The 23,385-nt window shown below is 47.3% G+C and overlaps 1 protein-coding gene across 1 annotated transcript in view; it reads right to left on the bottom strand.

Annotated features, from left to right (window-relative positions):
• BBS1 (Bardet-Biedl syndrome 1) overlaps positions 1-23,385 on the bottom strand; it is an 843,521-nt gene that overhangs the window by 657,183 nt on the left and 162,953 nt on the right. The window contains exon 11 of the mRNA XM_085625445.1: positions 7,374-7,532. Coding sequence (XP_085481571.1) covers positions 7,374-7,532 — 159 coding nt within the window. The remainder of the gene's footprint in view (positions 1-7,373; positions 7,533-23,385) is intronic.

Here is a 23,385-nt window from a genome sequence, read left to right as displayed (position 1 = left end):
GTCAGTCATGTGCAGGTTGTCAAAAGGCACAAATAACCCCTTTCCACATTCCCAACATGCCCTTGTCGACACATGGTCAGTTGCATCCGGTAGCATTGCTATTAAAGAACCGGTCTGCAAAGTTTGGCACTGAAGCCCTTTGTGTTTTGTTGAATTGCCCGGATAACAAAAGCCACTACCTGGCTCAGTTATAGCCTCCAAATAGGCATGAACACCTGCAAGGCATTCACAGGTTAGTTGAGAGAATACTTTTTAAGCAAAGAAAGGCAGTCCTTGGACTGGACAGACAGTTATGCTGCCCAATCAAATTCCTAAGTTGATCTCTTAACTCTAGCCTCTTTACCACATGGGTTGTAGTTATTATACCACAACACCTTACCTCCTTGGCAATTAAAACCTCAGCTCCTCTTTGGTTTGCTTGTAATTCTCATCATGGTCCTTTGAGGGACACTACGCCAGTCTTCCTAAAGAACAGGTTACTTACTTACCTTCAGTAACGCCTCATCTGGTAAAGACATGATCTAGCCGCAGATTCCTCACTTTTGAATTCCCCAGTCATCAGACAGGATCCCGAAGATTTTTCTTCAATTAATACCCCTGCCTGCCGGTAAGTGGTGTCAGTCGGCTGCGCGTGACATTGTCGGCATCGTCTGCACCGTTGAGACATCCACATTACCTATATAGGCACCACCTTGGTGCGCTATGTCAGTTACTTTTCATGACTTTCCATGCTAGAAGTGCGGACCCATGAAGTGCATTGACATTGGTGTGTTTTGGACAACAAGGGCCCTTAAGAGGGTCAGCCTTAACCATAAAAACCTGACTGAAGAGCGGGGCGGATGGGTGGGTCAGTAAGGAATCTGCAGCTAGATCATGTCTCTACCAGATAAGGGATTACCTAAGGTAAGTAACTTTTCCATCTGATAGAGACAGCTAGCCGCAGATATCTTACCTCTGAATAGATACCCAAGCAATACCATCCCTGGAGGAGGGACTGCGGACATGTTAGACCAGGAAGTCCTTCAGGGCAGTGCAGCCAAATAGGCAATCCCAGCAGACTAGATTGTCTAGGCAGTAGTGCTTGGTGAATGTGAGCAGGGATGCCCACGTTGCTGCCTGACAAATGTCAAGGACTGGAACTCCACATTGCAATGCTGTGGTAGCAGTCTTTGCTCTGGTGGAATGAGCCCTCAAGCCTTCAGGAGGCTGCTTTTAACCAGAAACTAGCAAATTTTTATGCAGCGGATGACCCATCGTGAGATAGTCCTCTTCTGCACCACACAACCTTACTTTGACCCAACATACCCCATGAAGTGTTGGTCGTCCACCAAGAAATCTTTAGTGTGGTCAAGGTAGAACGGCAACACTCTTTTTGGGTCCAGATGGTGAAGTCGGTCCTCATTTTTAGAGGGGTGCGAAGGAGCGTAAAAAGTGAGCAAGGTGACAGATTGCCCCACGTGGAATGGGGTTACCATTTTCGGTAAGAAAGAGACCCTAGTGCGAAGCACCAACTTAACAGGGAAAATGGTCAGGTAAGGAGGCTTGGATGAAAGAGCCTGCAATTCGCTCACCCTCCTGGGAGAAGTGATTGCCACTAAAAAGGCTGTTCGGATAGTAAGCAGCCAGACGGGGCAATTGTGCAGCGGTTCAAAGAGAGCACTCATTAGAAGGGTGAGAACCAAATTGAGGTCCCACTGAGTCACAATGAAAGGGTAAGGATGGAACATATGTACAAGGCCTTTGAGGAATCTATTTACAATGGACATTGGAATAAGTTTCGAAAGGCCTGTGAACACGTCTACATATAGTTGTTGAGTATTTACTCTGTGTCGTATGTTAACACAAACGGACATTCAATGTACAAACAAGTATTAGAAATCACAATGAACAATCAGGAGTTTTTGTGTTCTTCTTTAATCCTGAACGATGGCCCACTCAACATGTGTTGCGTCTTGGGAAGTACCCCGAGACTACTTCAGGGCTTATGGCAATGAGAAGGAGATCAAAAATCTCTCTGCCGGTTGTACTTCCGTCCTGGCTGGCTATTAACAGTAAGTATTTCTTAGCGGATTGGAGGGGTCCGAAATAGGGACCACAGTGGATATAGGAGCTTCACTCTTAACCGGTTATACTTCCGTCCCGGTTCCAGTAAAGAGGTAAGTATATAGACCAGGTACGGTCCAGCAGGTCTATCGAGGAGAGGAGCACGGAGTAGGGGCTTCACTGGCAAGTGTGTGGCTCGAAATAGCGCGGAGTGAAGGAGCCAAAATAAGGCAGAACGTCAATGTCGGGTCCGCATTTAAGGAGGAAATCCGGCCAATATGGAGCACTTCTGCAGTGAGTGCGCTGATCTGTTGAGAACGGTCGCAGAGTCTGGGACTGGAAGTGACATTTAAATAAGGAGGATTGGTCTGGGAACCTTAGGAAGACAGGGCCGAAAGGTACCCCTTGAGAGTGCCCAGTGCAGATCTCTGCTGGGCAAGGGTCAAATTAAAGAGCATCTATCACTATTGTGTGTTCTGGTTGGAAAAAGAAGAGGGGTCTGCCTCTGACCCAATCGGGGTTGGTCAGCCGCCACAGCAAGTCTTGTGCAGTTCCCTTCAAGACCCAGACATGTCGGAGAGATTCCCTTGATGCTGCACCCACTAGAACTTCAGGTCCCACTGCGGAGCCCGCATATGCCATTTGTCACTAGCAGGATGCAGGAGGCCATGAGGCCCAGCAGCCTCAGAGTCATTCTCACTGAAATCCAGAATAGAGGCTGAAAACATTGGTATCCATAGCATAAATATCCTGGATTTGCCACTCAGGAAAATAGGCCCGAAACTGTCCAGAACAGCTTAAATGAAATGGAGTTTCTGAGAGGGAGTCAGGGTTGAGTTCGGCACATTGATAGTGAACCCCAGCAAGTGCAGGAAGTTTGCTGTAGTTTGCAGGTGGGAGACCACAGCCTGGGGCGAGCCGGCCTTCAAGAGCCAGTCGTCAAGATTCGGGAACACTGGCACCCCTGATCTGCACAGATGAGCCGCGACCGCCACCATCACCTTGATGAACACCAGAAGGGTGCTGGTAGGGCCTTAGCGGTGCACAGTGAACTGAAAATGTGTGTGGCCGACCGTAAATGGCAGGTAACGACAATGAGCAGGCAGGATAGGAATAAGACAGTAGGTGTCCTGCAAGTCCAACGCTTCCATCCAGTCTTCTGGGTCCAGAGCATACAGGACCTAAGCCAATGTGAGCATCTTGAACTTTTCCTTTTTGAGGAATTAGTTGAGGGCTCGCAGGTCTAGGGTAGGGCGAAAACCCAGGTCCTTTTTCGGGATCAGAAAGTAGCGGGAATAGCAACCACAGCCTACTTCTGGCACCGGAACCCTTTCTATGGTTCCCTTGACCAAGAGAGTCAAGACTTCCTCCTGAAGCAAAGTCAGGTGATCCTCCGTCAGCGGGTCATAAGTTGGAGACATGGAGGGAGGGGTAGTCTCAAAGCGGAGGGGGTGGCCCCTTTGGACTATTTGGAGAACCCACCTGTCTGAAGTGATGTTCTGCCAGTAGTGGAAGTGAAGGTTGATCCTGCCACAAACCTGCCGCCTATGAGCTTGAAGGGCAGGGCTAGTAGGGTTTGGGGGCTGAGGCGGGTGGTTGGTACTGACCCGACCTCTGGCAGTGCTGAGGTTGTTGAACCTGTGTGGCCCTGTGGCTTTGATAGGGTTGGCATAGCTAAAAACCCATTCCGTAGCCATGAATGGGGCAAAAGGCAGACCAGGGAATGGTGGCCACTGAGAGGCTCAAGGACTTAGCTGGAGCCCGAGAGTCCTTAAAACGCTCCAGCGCCTTGTCTTCAAAGAGACGGGCGCCATCAAAGGGCATGTCCATGAGAGAGGCCTCGACATCCCGCGAAAAGCCAGCAGTCCTCAACCAGGCATGGCATCGAACAGCCACCGTCAATTAAATCAATCAGCCCAGCAAGTCAGTCGTGTCAAGACCACAATGGATGGCGAACTTTGCTGCATCTCTACCATCTAATACCACTTGGGAAAGGATGGCCCGGTACTCCTCCGGGACCTGAAGCAGCACTTACGCAACCGTTTCCAACAGGGAGCGGGAGTAACGACCTAAAAGGCATGCGGTGTTCACCGACCGCAATGCAGACTGGTGGAAGAAAACATTTTCTTGCCCCAACTGTCCAGCCTCTTGGATTCTCTGTCCGGGGGTGTGGAAGGGAAAGCGCCGTGGAAGGTAGAGGCTTGGACCACGAAGCTCTCAGGAGTAGGATGGCTGGTGAGGAATTCTGGGTTGCCCAGTGCAGGGGGATGGCGGCAGGCGATTGTCCTATTCACAGGAGCCCCTGTGCTGTCGAGATAATAGGTAAACCAACACACCAAAAAGGGGGTCAACAAAATGTCAAAAGAAAGTCTGTCAAAAGGTGACGGAGGGTAGCTCCTTTCAAGGATTATGGGGAATTCAAAGGTAAAGAATCTGTGACTAGATGTCTCTATCAGAGACTCTGCATGTACAAACAGGCAGCCTCAATGGCCACTCACTCATTAAGCATGTGGTAGAAACGCACAACCTCCTAATGATTAGAAGTTTGATACTGCCCTAAGTTCAGGAACATGGTTGTCTCCTACCACTGGCACTAACATATCTACTGCCTTAGTTTCCAATCACTGCTTCTTCCAAGTGGCAACAGAGTAGCGATTGTTGACTGCTCTTCTTGTAGGACCACGGCTTTGCCTATCAAGACTCGCTTCCTGCACAAGATACCTTTACTTTGGAATACCCTTCATAGCAACACCTGAATCACTAAACTTATTATCTTAAAGGAAAACAGTTCCTACCTCCACCAAGAATCCAAATATATTCCTGACATAAACAGTCCCACACGTGTTCAATGCAATGTTTTATTACCTTTACAGACATGATTTCAGTTCACAGATTTATTACCATAACAATTAGGAGAATAATGAACTGACAATACTCCCTTACTTACTTGATAAGACCTGTTGATGTTTGCTTAAGTGATGAAATGTCGACAAAAGTAACTAATAGTGGCTCAACATGAATACTCTCACAAAACTGCAGTATATACATTGAGACCAAGACAAAAAATGTAATTTACAATCTAAATATTAGGGAACTACTGTTATGGTTATATACTGATTACTCAGCTTCTAGAATAACTATACAGGGTGGGGTTTTTGTTATTTAATAAGAAACTAATAGAGGATCAGATGGCCTAACAATTCAAAACTATTTTGGAGGCAGCTGATTTCCACAAATCCAGTAAAGTGGATTTCCTCCAAACCACAAATGATCTCAGGGTAGAGGTGGTTTTCAGACGAGATCAGACCTCTGATTATTTTAGTTACGTCAGCCATCATTTAGCATTGCTGACTACTTACTCCTCTTGGACCACTATGGTGGCCAGAGTTGCTGACTCCGAATGGGCTTGGCTATGTTCCATTATCTTTAAAGGGCTCACAAACTATTATCCTCTTCTCTTTCTCTTCTGAGTCAAGCCCCTCCCCTGTGGAGTCCTTTAGGAGGTATGCACTGTCTCTTTATCTGTTCAATATTTACTTTCAGCCTGTGGGTGAACTCATCCGCTCTGCCGGCGTTCTGCTTTTACATGTATGCTGATGGCACCTAGTTTGCCATCCGCCTTGATTGTTCGAGGTCATCAGCTGCTTCTTTTCGGACATATTTATTTCAGGTCAGAAAGTTGATGACCAACCACAGGCTTAAACTAAATAAGGGAAAAACTAAAACCAAAATGGTGCTGTAAGCAACCCTGCACCTTCTTTTTATAGACAAGTTTTGGTCTTGCTAAATGGACACTTGTTATACTCCAGAAACCACTGCACACAATCTAGGTGTAAAATTCGAAAGGGGTCTCAGTCTGACCACTCAGATTGCTTTTCTGTCACTTGGTTGAGTCCACAATATTCACTACGTTAGAAGAATTTTAAATTTTCTGAACCATGATGGACAACAATTGGCTCTTGTAAACACAAAGTTTCCAACAGCTGACCACAGGTTCAGCACCTCAATCCCTGTCGCAATCAGTTGTATAGTCCTATGCTTCTACTTCCGGCCCTTGCCGTTGTTTAGTGCCACTGGAATCCAAAGAAGATGAAGTACTTTAAATGGAAGGTGCACCAGAAATGAAGTAGAAATCACAAATTAAGTCCATTATCATTCTGCATTTATAAGTAGATTAAAATCAGCCAACGCGTTTCGTACCTATCACATTAGGAACTTCATCAGGGCTTTGTCCAACAAGTAGTGTATTCACAAAGTTATAGATAGTAGGTGTAGTGTTGCCAGGAAATTCACCCAAACGCCAGGGTTTCAGGTCAAGTCAATTCCCAATTTGTGATCTAAGTCCAAAGGGTTCCCAGCATAGGCACGGTAGCCAGCGATCAGTTATCTGGTGCACCTTCCATTTAGAGCAACAATTGTCTCTTTGCCAACCGTAGGATCCTGTGTATGCTCCAAGATTTACTAAATCAAATGACCCGCATGATTGCCAATTCCTCAAGGCTTAGTCAAACTAAGCAACTGTTAGCAGCTCTAGGCTGGCCTCCCATGATCTCAAAATCTATGTTTAGAGTCCATTAACAGCTCAATGTTAGTGGCTCTTTGTTTATTGGGAAATAGCACCAATTTGACTTCATCACCAGAACCCTCAGATCAGCCTCTGTAGTTTTATATTCTGTGATTTTAAAAGTCTTGCATGCACTCAACTATGCCACTTTTCTTTACTGGCTCTTACTATATGGAATTCTCTCCCACTTCCTTTTTCAGACAAGCTACAACTCTTTGACAGCTCTAGCTCAGCCCACAGACAGTTATGTTTTTGGCCCTTGAACAAGAAACTTGCTGGAGTTTGGGTGCTTTAAAGAAGAGACAAGACATATTGTAACATAACAAGGTGTCTTTTGGTAGATTAGCCACATGACATACTCAAACCTCAAAGGCAATTTGCTACTAATTAATGAATGTATGCTACTAATGAATGAATGGATTTATAAATAAGCACTCAGCTTACAAACAATTATGTTTTTGGCCCCTGATCTAAAAACCTTTGTGTGTTTGAGCGCTTTATAAAAGACACTGGACATAGAACAATACGAGGTGTCTTTTGGTAGATCAGCCACATGACATACTCAAACCTCAAAGGCAGTATACTACTAATGAATGTAGTAAGCTCTTCATCCACACCAAGTTTTGGGTTACAAAGGAGCTCAGTGACTGGATACATTAAAAGAATCCTGAAAATGTCACAAAATACTTCATAGATGATGATAAAACCCCACCATGGTGGAACATACAATAGGGCAAAGATGGGCCAGAAAAGGAAGGAAACAGACCTGAGTCTTGATGATGTGCAGTAGACTTTTGTCACGGAACATGTGCACTTCCATGTTGGCCAGGCCAACCAACACTGCCTGAAATCCCCGTGCCTTCTGGTCCATCAGGCTCATAGTCATAATTGGTGCAGGGAGAGGCACAGTCCAGAGCTTCTTGCCCTGACATAGAAAGCAAAATTAAGGTGTTACATAATGCCCTGAAATTGAGAATACAAATAATAAAGAACATGGTCATGAAGAGCAACAAAAAGAGGAGAAAATAAAAAGATATGGTGTTGGGAAAGGAATGTCTCCTGCATGGGTTACAGTTGTGTTCCCCTGCCCTGAGTACCCAGTTGTGATTATCCAGTACCCTATTTTTATTTTGGCTCTAGCCTCACATTACTCTAGTGTGTGCACAGAGGTCTAGGACAGTCCTTTGACATGTGAAAGATTCTGGGCCTGTTTTGTGACCCCGGTGAGGCATACCAAGCATGTCCTCATTTCAGTGACAGTGGACAACTGTCACTGGCATGAATTTTCATGGAGGGAAGTGGAAGAGTAATACGTTTTTTGAATCAACAGCTGTGACCAGATTTTTTTTTATCTCTGTCACTGGACAGCAGGTTACTCGGCTACTTATGGAACACTTCCAAGCTATAGGCTAACCAATACCCTAGCATTACCGTTTCAAGTGTAAGTTGTGTGTGTTTGTGGCCTTAATGGTACATGCATTGTGTGCATGAGTGAGCCAAAGTAATGAAGGCCTGTGCCATACATTTTATATGCTCCTGGCTTGGCCTCTTGAACAAGATGGCGATGAGGCTGTTTTCATAGAAGTGTGCTGCTGGTGTTATTCAAGCTGGAGGGAGGAGTCCTAAACACTGAAGTGGTGAGAATGGAGACAAGGCTCCTTTAGAAACTTTGCTCAGAGATGCTGCCGATTAGTCTTCCTGCTACTATTTTGTAGGTGGTGGGGTGAAGTTTGATACTGCAGTCTTTGTTGCTGAAAGTGAAAGGGATATTTTAGGTGAGGCCTGCTTTTTGTCTTTCCACTGATCATTATTCAATGTAGCTGATCATAGCCACACCAGATAGCTCACATCTCTTTGTGTCTCTGTTGAGGGTACTCCAAGCTGGAGACAACCCATCTCTTTGTGTCGAGGGTACTCCAAGCTGGAGACAACCCTACTGTGAGGTGCACCCTACTGTGAGGTGCATCACTCTACACAAAGGATGTTTCTGCAGAGCATATTGGAAAACACTGGAGAGTAGAACTATACCATAAACTAGTATTGAAAGCAGAGACATGTGATCCACATATGTTGTTTGCTTTTACTATATAAAAGTACGAGCCACTGCCTCACTAGTTGTTTCAGTTCCCTTTAAACTAGGAAGGGAATGGTCCACAAAGTACTTAGACCTGGTGTCTGCCTGACAGTCAGCTTTCTAGAGGTGAGGGGAAATCACAAAGTCTTGCCTTGTTGGAAGAAGCCCAATCACAGTGGGACTCTCTTGAAATTATAGGGTCACAGCCTGTTTGACAGATATGTTGGATTTACGTATAACATTTGGGGTGCACTTGAAAATAGGGAAACAGAATGGCGAAACAATGTATGTTTATTCACTGCAAACAATGTATGTGTATTCACTGCTTAGCTTTGTTCTACCAGACTTCTGTCTCTGATGTTGTTGTGGGTACAGGGACTGCAACAAATTATATTTTAGTGTCAGAAGTGGGAGGACACTGAGATTGCTATGGTACACTCGCCACACACATTCCCAGCCCATAAAGTCGGATTATAACGTGCCTGAAGATTTTGCCCATCTTGAAAATGCCCAAAGTGGGTAGGAATAACCCCAGGAACCATACCCCAAAAGTTAGGGGAGCCTCTGGGGTAATTCATACTAACAAGCTTGTGCCAGTAATAAATGTGGCATCTCCAAGCTCCCACATCAGAACAGTTCTGTACCTATGGTAGACCACAAGAACACTGAACCTGCTGTATGTGATCTGTGAAGAGCCTATAACACTGGATCTGATCTCCATCTTGTACACATGAGAAAGAAGTGAACTTCAAGGGTAAGAAGGCCGACCTGTTAAGCTACAGGGACACAATCATCTACAAGAGACCTTTTCCAGCAATATCTGGACAGTACCACCGCCAGCCATCCTGTGAACCTTGGAGAGCAACTGACAGGTCTTCTGGGGCTTTTCATATTACACTTTAGGTCTACTTCAAAGAGGCCTTTCATGTCTTTCAAGTGGGCCCAAAGTATAATACGAAAATCCCCAGGAAACCGGTCAATCAGGATGTGACATTCAAGCAGGGCATGGCACTTTGATGTCAAAAAGGATCCTACCAGAGGGTACATTCCTTCATACGGTTTGGCACTGCTCGTCGCTGGATCGCTTCTGGAGGGGGTTTTTTTCTTGTTTGTCCGAGGTTCTGGGGTGGCTGCTCCAGCGCACGCCACAGCTTGCGTTGTTGCATGTTATGGATGGCATCGGGGGTAATATCTATAAGCGGCACCTCATGCTACTGGGTTTTACGTTGGCGAAACGGGACATCGCCAGGATGTGGAAAGCTGAGCGGGCCCCCTCGGTGGCCGCCTGGAAGAATGGCCTTGACTTTTGTATGGGGCTGGAACTTCCCATTTTTGTGGCCCGGGGCTGTCTGCGAAAGCATTATAAGATCTGGAAGAGGTGGGCGGACTACCGGGGCCTGTGGTTGGAGCCCCCTGTGGCAGTAGATGATCTCCCTGTGGGTTTGGGGTAGCCATACTATGCTGGAGTGTTTACCGTCTGGGGACGGCAGCCACGGGTGGGCTAGGTGGTTTCGGGTGCGGTTGGCCCCTGCTGGGGCAGATAGTTTGTCATCTTTGTTCTCTTTCTGTGGTAACTGGGTGTTGGTTGGTCGGTGGTTTGCTAGGGAATCGAGCGCAACTCGTGGGGGTGGAGTGGGTGGGGGGGTGGGGATCCGAAATTACACTTTAGCTTAAAAACTATGTTGGCATGGTTTTTTTTTTCTTTCTGGGAGTTATGTTCCATTACAATGTAAAATGTTCTTTGCGATGTGGTACTGTATATTTCTATGCGGCAGTAGTCTCTGGGTTACAGAGCCCTGCTTCTAATGTGCAAATGACAAATAAAATCTGTTGTTAAAAAAAAAGGATCCTACCAGCCCTCTTTGCATATTCTATGAAGTTCAGAGGCAACAAGAATTGGACTACAAGGGTCATCTCTGCGTATTCAGGTTAGACTACTGTTTTACCTCTAGGAGTTAGCTAACACCAAATTCACACCTATTTGAATGCTATTTACTGGCTGGAGCAGTGGGAGAACAAAATGCAGATTTTCAGGGTCTTTGGGTAAGGCAAAAAAACTTTTTAAAAGTTACTTTTCCGTAATATTTAGAACAAATCGGACTTCACCACTAAACTGAATTTCAACAACTATTAAAAAAGAGTTAATTATTTTTCTAGCTAGTCCCATTCCCGAGTAATGAAATTAGTATTCATTATTACATGCTAGTATTTTTCTATGGAAAAGCTAAGCCTGCTTCAGTGAAAATTGTTTTAATGTGCTAGTTACTGTAAGGGTATGTTCAACATTAACCTTTATTTATCCTACTTTTAAATATCATGCACCCCACCTTAATGGGCAATAAAGCCTACTTTGTGCTGAGTTATAAATATATGAAAAGAAGGTTTAGGCCTGTCAGAAGGGGTTGTTTTGACAGGTCTAATGTTCAGTTAAAACCTGCACAGCCAGGCCACTGGTGGCAGACCTGCAGTGAGGTTTACATTGTCACCGTACTGGATGGATCAATGAGTGCTGCAGTTCACTGGCGACATTTAGCTTATAGGCCCAGGTTACAGGTTGGTACCATAGACTAGAAACACATGCATAAGTTAAATATGCCTATCAGGAATATACCAATATTACCAAGTTGAAAGGAGGAGCTTGAGTAACGCTCACAGAGTTCTATAGCCAGCAAAAATAGGGTTCTGCAAAAAGGCAAAAATATTCTGGGTGAAAGGGCAAATTTTCAATAAAATTCAACTGAACGCTGCTTATGCTGAACAGCGGTAATCTGACCAGAGCCTTGATTTGTGCTGCTTAGACACTCTAATCCTAAGGCGAACATGCCTATCCAAACCAGAGGAGGGAGATCTGGGCACAGGGACGCAGCAGGGAATATCCAATGGTGCAGTTGTGCAACACCAGTTCCTTTAGCTATGCTTGCTAATATTTCCTGTGTGTTGTTCCATTTTAAGTGCATTTAATAAAGTAATTTTCTTTTCTTTTTATTACCTTTATTTTTTATATTGAACAAAAACTCACAGCAAGTATACGTTTACAGAGATCAAAGGCAAGTGATCGTCCGCGCCAGATAGTACTTTTACCATTGCAACGGAGCAGTAAATGACAGTACATTTGATTGCAAGGGTAATTACATGTCTCTCACCTTTCACTCCCCTCCCCCCTTTGGCTGTACCCCCCTAGTATTTGACTCATGCAGGTCCCTCACATTCAGTTCTGAGTTCAAGACGGCATTACACAACTCACGCCATTCACCAAAATCCTCCTTCAGTTTGTCATCTTTACGGCTTAGCTTCATGTGGACTTTTTCCGCCAGAGTTCATTCCCGTACATTCCTATTCCATGCATCTAGATCAGGAGCACGCAGTCCCATCCATCTTATGGCCACCTTATGCCTCACCAGTACCAACAGTAATTGCAACAGCTTGTCAGCTATTTTGCGCTTCTTGGGTTTCTTGATGTGTCCCAATAAGCATTGTAGTGGCATTTCCTCAATGTGAAAGCATGTGCTCCTTCGCACAGTCCCCACTACATGGGACCAGAACTGGCTCACCTCGGGACATCTCCATGATAAGTGTAGAAAATCAGCCCCTGCCTCACCACACCGTGGACAAGCATCTGGTAGGTGCGGTGTTAGAAGTTGTAATGTACCAATTTAAATTGTGCATTACAGGATACTATATAGGTAAGCACACTTATGGCTGACCATGTCTTGTGACCCAGGGGCTCAGCTAAGACAGCGTCCCATGCTGCCCTTGCCCTAGGAGGAGGGCCAGTTGAATCCATCCTCATTGTATACGACTGAAATCAGCCTGGCAACAGAGCCACAGGTGAGCAACATATCTAGGGTGTGGGTTGTCTGCGGGATAATGGAGTATGTGGGCCAGGTCACTTTGGCAATTTTCATCAGACCAGCGTAATGCAAGTAGTGACCCTGACCCAGCGCTAATTCCCCACAAGCCTGCTCATATATAATGAATGTTTCACTCGGGTAGAGATCAGCTAACACTTCACAGCCCCCTTCCCTCCACATCTGAAATGACACATGTGCCATCAATTTCTGCACTGGTGCGAGTATCCATATGGGAAGCTCCAGATGAAACGGGGCGTGTCGCAGGACCGTCTTCACATACTGCTGCCAAATACTCGCAGTGTGAGTAACTATGTAGGGCATGTCATCCAAGACCCCCTTACCCGCCAGTCAATGGTTGAACTTATCCCACCAGTAGTCTTTTCTCCCAGTTGTGCCAGGTATCTAGCCAACAGGTGGTGTACTGTAAGTGTGCAGCATAATAATATAAATCCAGTCTAGGTGCCTTCAGGCCCTCCTCCTCCTACCGATGGGTCAGGGTACCCAAGGCCACCCTGCTGCGACGTCCCGCCCACTGCAATGCCACAAGCAGGGTTCTGGTGCTTGAAGATCCTTTTGGGAACTGGGCATAGTGAGTTTTTTGGTATGTACAGGCAACGCAGCAGCACCACCATTTTGGTCAACGCCAGTCTGCCCATCAGTGAAAGTGGCAACAAATTCCAAAAGATCACTGAACGCCACAGCACTGCCACAACCCTGTCCACACTGAGGTGCATCAACTGGGCATACTCAAGCGCCACATGCACACCCAGATATCGAAAATGTGCCCATTCCCAGCGTAACCCGAGATTGGGGAGACTCTCCAAGGGCAGGGTGGCCATGTGAGCCAGAGAGAAGAGCAGGGATTTGTGCAGATTGAGATGGAGTCCATAGTATTTCCCAAAAACCTCCAGGTGCTGCAGCAGCCTTGGCAATGCAACGCGAGGTGAGGCTAAATAAAAAAGGGCATCATCTGCATACAGAGATATTATGTGCATTGTTTTGCCTAGCCGGATGTCCCATTGCTCAAGGTATCACCGCACCCACACTGCCAGCGACTCAATAGCAAGAGCAAAGAGCAGCCGCGAGTGTGGGCACCCCAGTCATGTTCCCTGCTCTAGTGACGATGCTTACGATCGATTCAAGGAACGTAAGACAGGAGTAAACCCGTTGACCCAGCTGAGACCGGGTAAGGTATGTATCAAAGAACAACAATGTCTCAACCGGTAATCAGAAAGACTGTTACATAAAGTGCAGAAATCACTAGGGGGGGGGGGGGGGGGGGGGATGGGGGAGGAAATAGGGAGACCAAGGGTTTGAGGATAAGGTTTATTTGCAGGTAGTTATAACAGCACTATGTTACAATTAGATTGAGGTAACCATAACAACCAAATGTGCACTGAACATGCTTGTGTGAGTGACCAGTGCAGTGACACAAGTGATATAAGCAGCGTGATACGGCGAAAAAACAATAAAAATAAACAATAAATTGGGAATCAAAAGTATAACTTCGATAAATGCAGAAATAGTTTGTTTTAGTTTTTTATGATTGACCCCGTGGAGGCCGTGGATGATGCTGCAAAGCAGTCCATGATTGATACTCCTTGTGATACCAGCACTACCTAGGAATTTGTAACCATCGTCCTGATGACCTTAATTTGAATAGGTCGAAAAGCCGTCGACTTTGTAGCATCATCCACGGCCTCCACGGAGTCAATCCAAATAAACTAAAATGAACTATTTCTGCATTTTTCCAAGTTATACTTTTGATTCCCAATTTATTGTTTGTTTTTACTGTTTTTTCGCTGTATCACGCTGCTTTTATCACTTGAGTCACTGCACTGGTCACTCACACAAGCACGTTCAATGCACATTTGGTTGTTATGGTTACCTCAATCTAATTGTAATGTAGTGCTGTTATAACAAACTGCAAATAACAACCCTTATCCTCAAACCCTTGGTCTCCCTATTCCTCCCCCCCAGTGATTTATGCACTTTATGTAACAGTCTTTCTTAAAATGATTAAGGGTTGAGACATTGTTGTTCTTTGATACATACGATCGATTCAGGCCCACGTGGACCCGTGCACGTGGCTTGGCATACAGTATTTTAAACCAAAGGCAAAACTGTGGCCCAAATCCCAATCCCCTCAGCACCTACAGCAGATACCCCCAATCTACAATGTCAAAGGCTTTTTCAAGGTGTATCTCCACCACAGCCAGTTCCTCATCTCTATCTTGTGCATTTTGTGTGTTATGGTCGTAAATTCATGCCAGTATTACAACCTGGTATACAACCGCATTGGTCCTCGTGAATTAATTGGGGCATATGGGGGGCTATTTGTGTCGCCAACAGTTTATACACATTAAAGATAATGGGGTAACCCAGTAGCCCTCAGAACCTGGGCACTATAGTGAAAGCAAAAAACAATGGTTCTGTCGGGAAACATACAGACTTGTTTGGGTATGTACTTAATACAATGGAGAACAACGAAGGACACACACAAAGCCAGAATAACAGAAATGAATTCGTTTTACTGGATGGAATTATATCAAATATCATATAGAAACACCGAAGTGTTTACAGGATGAACCAACCAGGAAGCACGTACAAAATTAAACAATTAGTGATACAATGTGTACTTTAACAAACCAAAACATCACATGTCACAAATATGTACAATGGACAATACATAGAAATAAACAGACAGATCCAGCTTAGAGTACATAAACCACAACAGGCTATAATTTCCTAATTCTGTATGTGGATTTGCATGGAAGCATTGGACAAGTAACGTCGGCGTTTCGACCCTATATGGTGGTGCCAATTAGTGTGCATCAAAGGTGGGTCTTCATCAGGACAGAAGATTGGTTGGGGACCTGTAAGCGCAAAGAATTTGGTGTCGAGGCAATGTGTGTGTCACATGTCAGGGAAATAATTTAAATTCCCTTGTGCGGCAAAGTAGCTCACCTGGGAAAACCGATTTAGTCTATTGGAAATAGATTCCTCCTGTCGCGTTAGTGGTCAGCCGGCATCTAATTTGGTAATGAATTCTGCAACAATTAGAGAATAGGGGCTGTAGGAATATTATCACAGACTCCGTGTCAAAGTAATTAGGATATAACTAATTTTAAAAGGAAGGCACGTACCTGAACGACGGTAATTTCATTTAGAATAGATGAGTGGTGCTGTCATAACAATCGCCACATACTGCGAACAGAAAGGCACCATGATTTGTTTTTTGAAAAATGGCTTGGCCATAATTGCCTAACCGCCTTGTGGTGCTTTATCACCCGTCTTGTTGTAAATAGCTTTAATATTGGTTCCTTTCCAGTTACCTATGTGTACTAGGAACAACGCACTTTTGGCGTGTTTTGTTGTTTTTCTTGTAAAATTTCATAATTGGTTTGTTCCTAGTACACATAGGTAACTGGAAAGGAACCAATATTAAAGCTATTTACAACAAGACGGGTGATAAAGCACCACAAGGCGGTTAGGCAATTATGGCCAAGCCATTTTTCAAAAAACAAATCATGGTGCCTTTCTGTTCGCAGTATGTGGCGATTGTTATGACAGCACCACTCATCTATTCTAAATGAAATTACCGTCGTTCAGGTACGTGCCTTCCTTTTAAAATTAGTTATATCCTAATTACTTTGACACGGAGTCTGTGATAATATTCCTACAGCCCCAATTCTCTAATTGTTGCAGAATTCATTACCAAATTAGATGCCGGCTGACCACTAACGCGACAGGAGGAATCTATTTCCAATAGACTAAATCGGTTTTCCCAGGTGAGCTACTTTGCCGCACAAGGGAATTTAAATTATTTCCCTGACATGTGACACACACATTGCCTCGACACCAAATTCTTTGCGCTTACAGGTCCCCAACCAATCTTCTGTCCTGATGAAGACCCACCTTTGATGCACACTAATTGGCACCACCATATAGGGTCGAAACGCCGACGTTACTTGTCCAATGCTTCCATGCAAATCCACATACAGAATTAGGAAATTATAGCCTGTTGTGGTTTATGTACTCTAAGCTGGATCTGTCTGTTTATTTCTATGTATTGTCCATTGTACATATTTGTGACATGTGATGTTTTGGTTTGTTAAAGTACACATTGTATCACTAATTGTTTAATTTTGTACGTGCTTCCTGGTTGGTTCATCCTGTAAACACTTCGGTGTTTCTATATGATATTTGATATAATTCCATCCAATAAAACAAATTCATTTCTGTTATTCTGGCTTTGTGTGTGTCCTTCGTTGTTCTCCATTGTATTAAGTACATACCCAAACAAGTCTGTATGTTTCCCGACAGAACCATTGTTTTTTGCTTTCGCCAACAGTTTATACAGTATTATAATTTCCGAGTTTATCATAGTAAGCGGGTGGTATGCGGCCTGGTCCAGCCCATTCCCTCCCGGTTTTAAGACCATGCATATCTCTCCCTCACTTATGGTAGGGAATAAAATTCCATGCTCAAAAGACTCCCTTTATACCTGTAGAACAAGTTACTTACCTTTGGTAACGATATATCTGTAAGAGACACATATTAGTTATGGATTCCTGACCTTAGAATTACCCCCAGGCGTCAGACTGGATCCGGTGAATTTTTCTTTATAAGTACCCCTGCACGTCAGTAGGTGGCGTCGGTCGACTCCGCGTTCGTTGTTGGCGTCGTGGTCGCCAGACTGACTTTGCGGTATCGACACCGCCCCTGCGTGTGGACGTCACTTCTTTACACGACATACAACGCCAGAAGCGCAGAGCCATGCAAGCCACTGACCACTGGTGCAGAAACACTAGGGCCCTGAAAGGAAGTCCCTTACCTTAGAAGTCAGTTCGCAAAACGGGGAGGATGAGAGGGGCGGTGAGGAATCCATAACTAATATATATCTCTTACAGATATATTGTTACCGAAGGTAAGTAACTTGTTCATCTGAAAGAGACATTTAGTTATGGATTCCTCACCTTAGAATAGATACCCTAGCAATACCAACCCCAGAGGTGGGTCTGCGAACTAGGTTCACAACAGAAAGTCCTGGAGAACTGAACGGCCAAAGAAGCCGTCTCTCTGGACTTGGCTGTCAAGGAAGTAATGCTTGCTAAACGTGTGCAAGGAAGCCCAAGTGGCTGCCTGGCAGATGTCATGAAGGGGGACTCCACATCTCAAAGCAGTAGTGGCTGCCGTCGCCCTGGTGGAATGGGCGTGCTACCCAACTGGACGCTCCTTTTTTGCTAAGGAATAACAATTTTCATGCAAAGAACGACCCATCGAGAGATGGTCGGCTTTTGCACAGCCCGACCTTTCTTGGCACCCACATAGTCAACAAAGAGCTGGTGATCCACCAGGAATTGCGTTGTGCGATCCAGATAGAATGAAAGCGTATGTCTTGGATCCAGACGGTGGAGCCTCTCATCCTCTTTAGAAGGATTCGGGGCGGGAAGAAGGTGGGCAAAGTGATGGTCTGTCCATGGTGTGTCCAGAACCGCTCCGATGAAAACGGAGCTTCTGAGAGGAAATCAGATATGACTTCGGCACATTGATGGTGAACCCCAGCGAATGCAGGAGGTCGGCCATAGTCTGGAGGTGAGAGAGAACAGCCAGTCGTCGAGATAGGGGAAGACTGGAACCCCTGATTTGTGCAGATGAGCTCCGACCACCGCCATCACCATCGCGAACACCCGAGGGGCGCTGGTAAGGCCAAAGGGGAGCACTGTAAACTGAAAGTGCTCGTGGCCTACCGTGAACCGTAGGTAACGCCGGTGGGCTGGCAGGAAGGGGGTGTGAAAATAAGCATCAAGCAAGTCCAACGCTACTATCCAGTCTCCAGCGTCGAGGGCAGACAGGATCTGAGCCAGTGTCAACAATTTTAACTTCTCCTTCCGGAGGAAGCAGTTTATGTTCCTGAGATCTATGATAGGACGCAGACCCTTGTCCTTCTTGGGCACCAGAAAGTAGTGTGAATAACAACCACAACCTAATTCTGGGGCAGGAACTCGGTTGATGGCTCCCCTGGCCAAGAGAGTCATAACTTCCTGGTGGAGAAGGGCCAAGTGATCCTCTGACATGCAATGGAATTGACATGGCATGGATGGAGGGGTAGTCTCGAAGGAGAGGGAGTAGCCCCTTCAAACTATCTGCAAAACCCACCTGCCCAACGTGATATTGAGCCAGTAGGGGAGGTGATGGTGAATCCTGTCACCCACTAGCTAATGGTGGCCCTGTAAGGTCGGACTAGGAGGGCTTGGAGGCTGCTGCAGAGGGGGCCTGCTGGCTCCCAGACCCACGACGGTGGGTCCCAAGTCCCCGGCCACGCAGAGGCTGGACAGCTTGCGCAGGCCTGTGGCTCTGGACAGAACGTGGCGAGGCACCCCTTCCGTAGCCACGAAAGGGACGAAAAGCAGACTGCGCAGGGCGAGAGGAAGAAGCGAGGCCCAAGGACCTGGCCATATCCCTGGAGTTCTTAAAGCTCAAGCGCGTTGTCTGCTTTGTCACCAAACAAGCGACAACCATCAAAGGGCATGTCCAAAAGTGTAGCTTGGACATCACCCGAAAAGCCAGTGGACCTCAGCCAGGTGTAGCATCTCAGGGCTACAGACGTTGAAATCGTCCTGCCCAGCGAGTTGGCACTGTCCAGTCCACATTGTATGGTGAACTTCGCTGCATCTCTCCCTTCAGCAACTGCACGGGAGAGCGGGGCCCGGGCCTCCTCTGGGGTACTGTGGAAGGACATGCGCAACCATGTGCCACACAGAAGGGAGTAACGGCCCAAGAGACAATCGGTGTTCACCGACCGCAGTCCTAAGCTGCAGGAAGAAAACATTTTCTTCCCAAGATGGTCCAGCTTCTTGGATTCCCTATCAGGTGGAGGGGTAGGAAATGCGCCCTTGGAAGTTGAGGCTTGGACCACCAAGCTCTCGGGGGTGGGTGTTGGGAGAGGAAAAATGGGTCACCCGAGGCCAGGAGGTGACGTTGGGCAACCATCCTATCCACAAGAACCCCTCTTATGGGCTTGGACCAAGTGCGCAAAAGGATGTCCTTGAGGGCCTCATTGAACGGCAGCAGGGGCTCTGAAGAGGCCGCTGCCGGTTGAAGCACCTCGGTCAGGAGGTTAGTCACCGTAGGAAGCTCAAGGTTTAAGGCCTCAGCTACCCTATGCAACATCACTGTGTATGATGCACCCTCCTCCGTAGCCACGGTAGGGAGAGATAGAATGCCATGGTCTGGAGAGGTGTCCAGACCACTGACCTCACCCAACTCTCTCCAGTCTGGTTCTTCTAACTGGTCTGCAAGAGGGTCCGCCGACCCCTCCCAGTCCTCCTCATCCTCCTCTGGTAACCACTCAGGGCGACAAGGAAAAAAAGGGGTACAAAAGTACCAGTCGGCGCCGGTCCCGAAAAGAAAAAATCTCCGGATCCAGTCTGACGCCTGGGGGTCAATCTAAGGTGAGGAATTCATGGACTGCATCCAGCATGGTTTCCGGGACAACGTCCATCGTCAGTGTCAAAGTTTACAGCAGGTTTTCCATCTCCAGCCTCGATGCTGCATCTGGTGATGCCGGGTCACCCTGGTCCACAGTCCCAAGATGAATGGTGCCATCTTCACTCACAGTGACTCTTTGTTCCTCCAGTGGAGTCTCATCTGGGTTCTGAGCCGGGTGTTCATTACCTTGTGTCCCTTTCCGGGCCGGGTGCCCCACCTCGGATCTCCAGATCCCAAGATAGCACCAGGGGTCTATGTGCCCGTTCTACTAGAAAGAGTTCTGACAGATCTCGTGGATGTAAATGAGTACGTTTCCACTGTTCCAGGGATTGCTCCGCCGAACCCTCCTCCACATGTTCAGGGAACCCCAAGACTCATATTTTGCTGCGCCTCGCACGCATCTTCGGCTCGACATTCGTGGTCATCCATGCCACCTGCTGTTTGAGAGTCACCACCTCTCCCTTCAAGTCCACAATGTCTGCCTCGGCTGTGAAAACTTGGTCTGTTACTTTACCCAAATCCACTCTCAGCCGGTTCAGGTCAATGGATACTGTCCTAATTTGGTTTTCCAGGACCTTCCTAGAACCCTGTATGGCTGCCAGGAGTTCCACGCAGGTTGGTTCTTCTCTTGCATCATCTTCTTCCTTGTCACCAGTGCCCATCTGTCTCGGTATGTGCTTTAGAGGGTGGTGTGGCGTGGTGTACTGTATGATCGTGTTGGCTCCAGCAGAGCAAGCAGCTTTATCCTTGGCCAACCTGTAGGCGCCAAGGACCTCCCTTGGCCCGCTCACCCCAGGCTGCACCACCCGTGCCAGGCCGGTCGCCGTCACCTCCGAAATAAGTAGTTCCGTCAGAGGAGCACCTCTGGTGTCGTCTGTAAGAAAGTGGATTTCTGTTGCAGTAACCCCCCCCCCCCCCCCCCTCTTTTTTTGCCTAATAGCTGATGCACTTTTCCTTGATGTGCCCTGGGCTCCTGCCAATCAGGTGCCCAGGGCCTGTGTTCCTTCCCTAAAAACTGCCTAACAGCCAAAACCCAAATTGGCAAACCCTGGCCACATGTCAGCCCCTGGTAAATGGTACCCTAGGTACCCAGGGCCTTGTGACCAGGGAAGGCCTCTAAGGAATGCAGCACTCATTGTGCCACCCTTAGAGGCCCTGTACCCTAACACACACACACTGCTCTTGCAGGCTGAGTGTCTGGATACAAGACAAAACAGAGAGTCGACATGGCACACATCCCTGTGTGCCATGCCCACAACCTACACTGCCCTGGAATACATCAGCCACCCCTCTAGCTGGGTGCCCTATGCCAGTGGTGTGGGCACAGAGGCAAGAGCCCTGTGCCCCTACAGTACCCAGGTCCATTCCTGGGTCCTGTAAGTGCAGTGCTGCCAGCTAAGAGTATATGGTGCTGGGAGCTTGTCAAACACGAACTCCACAGCACCATAATGGCAGCACTGAAGACTGAGAAGTTTGGTATCAAACTGCTCAACACATTAAATCCACACTGATGCCAGTGTGTAATTTAATGTACAAAGCACCACAGAGGGCATCTTAGAGAGGCCCCCTGAAACCTAAACCTACAATCCACGTCTGTTCTGAGGCTGCCTATGCTGCCACACAGCAGACATGTTACTGGACCCCTGGGTAGGAGAGCCCCTGCTCTCCTGGGTCTGCAACAATGCACATCCTGGGCGAGGTGCTAAATCTCCTCCCCCAGGATGGGCAGGGGGAAGCTTCAAAGGCATGCCGCCTCTGTGAGCTTCCCCAGGCCACTCTGGCGGGAAGCTTGCCCGGAAACCCCAAATAAGGACAGGGGATGTGCCAGCCTGCCAACCCCACCCCTCAGGTGGGGTAGGCGAGGTGAAGCACATCTCCGGGCTCTCGCCATCTTGAAGATGAGAAGCCCTGCCCAATCAGGACTAGGCTCCTGCCCCCCTCCCACAGGAGAGAGGCAGGATAGGGGGTGTACCCACCCCAGGACAGGGACCCATTGGCCCCTGCCCTTCACCTACCTGTAACGCCCCTAAATCTAGTATTTAGGGGCACCCTGAACCTTCCTTCCCCAGATTCCAGATTCAAAACTACAAAGAAGAACAAGAAGAAAGAAGACCTGCCCTGCAGCTGCTAAAAAGAGGAAGACACCAACTGCTTTGGCCCCAGCCCTACCGGCCTGTCGACCCTCGAACCTGCTCCTGCTCCAACCCGGCATCTCTTGTGGCCAGCAACCTCACAAAACCGGAGGACCTGGCTACTTTTTGGCTCTAAGCCCCTGGGACTCCCATGAGTAGAGGCTCTACTCAAAACCTACCTCTAATTCCTGGCAGCCGCCCGGAACCGCGAACCCAGCACACTCTGCACCAGCCAAGCCTGGCCAGTGCCGGAGTGAACAAAGACCCCGAGGACGACCCCACGGCGACTGTGACCCCGAGTCCGGCACCCAAGGACCTCCCTCGACACTCCTGAAGAAGCCTGCAGCCTCAGAACAAGGTGCCCCCCCTACCGCGATCAACAGAGGGTAAGATTTCCCGACACCAAAAGGCACCCCTGCACGCGGTGCCCCACGGCCCCCTGTGCCCAATCCCGGGGTACCTACCTATCCTCCAACTACCCAACTTACCTCTCGAAGTGGTGGTGGCACCTGAAGAGTCCTCGTCCCCGAGCTTGCAGTCTTTTTCTAAACCGGAGATTTCCCATTGAAATCAATTGAGCGCCCGAAGGCTCAAAAGCACTCTGCACCCAGCCGCCCGATTGGCCCTGGCAGTGAAAACTCTACACCTACCTACTTCCCCCACTTGCCCTGAGTAAGTGACCAGGAGCCCAGCTCCCACAGCCGCGTGGCTTGCCAGTCAGCAGCCACCAACCAAGGCCCCCCTATCCCTCATAGGATAACATTGGGCCTAACTCTCTCTGCACCCGGCCGCCCTAGAGTCGCTGAGGGTGAACCAACTGTACCTACCTGACCCTGGGGGACCCCTGAGTCTATGCCCAGAACCTCAACTCTGCCAGTCGAGTACTTACCCTTAAACCGCTAACTCTATTTTCCTCATAGGGTAACATTGACTGGCTTTTTCCTGAAATTTCTTCTAAGTGTGGACTTTTCAAATCTTAAAATATTCACCAAAAATCAGCTGAGTAACGAAAACGAAATTACTCACCTGCTCTTAGGTGAGCTCCCAGTGCTGGATCTTGGTGCCCAGCACGGACTCTGAAAAATACTTACAACTGTCCTTACCCTTAACCCAATTTTCTTCCATAGGAAACCATTGACTGTTTTTCTGTGAAATTTCTTCCAAGTGTCGATTTCTGCAATCTTTAAATATTCTTCAGAGAGGAGGAGCCTAGCGCGCAACCAAAAT

This window comes from Triturus cristatus, chromosome 9 (genome assembly GCF_964204655.1).
Source record: "Triturus cristatus chromosome 9, aTriCri1.1, whole genome shotgun sequence".
NCBI classification, from domain to species: domain Eukaryota; kingdom Metazoa; phylum Chordata; class Amphibia; order Caudata; family Salamandridae; genus Triturus; species Triturus cristatus.
This window is presented reverse-complemented; position numbering and strand designations above follow the sequence as displayed.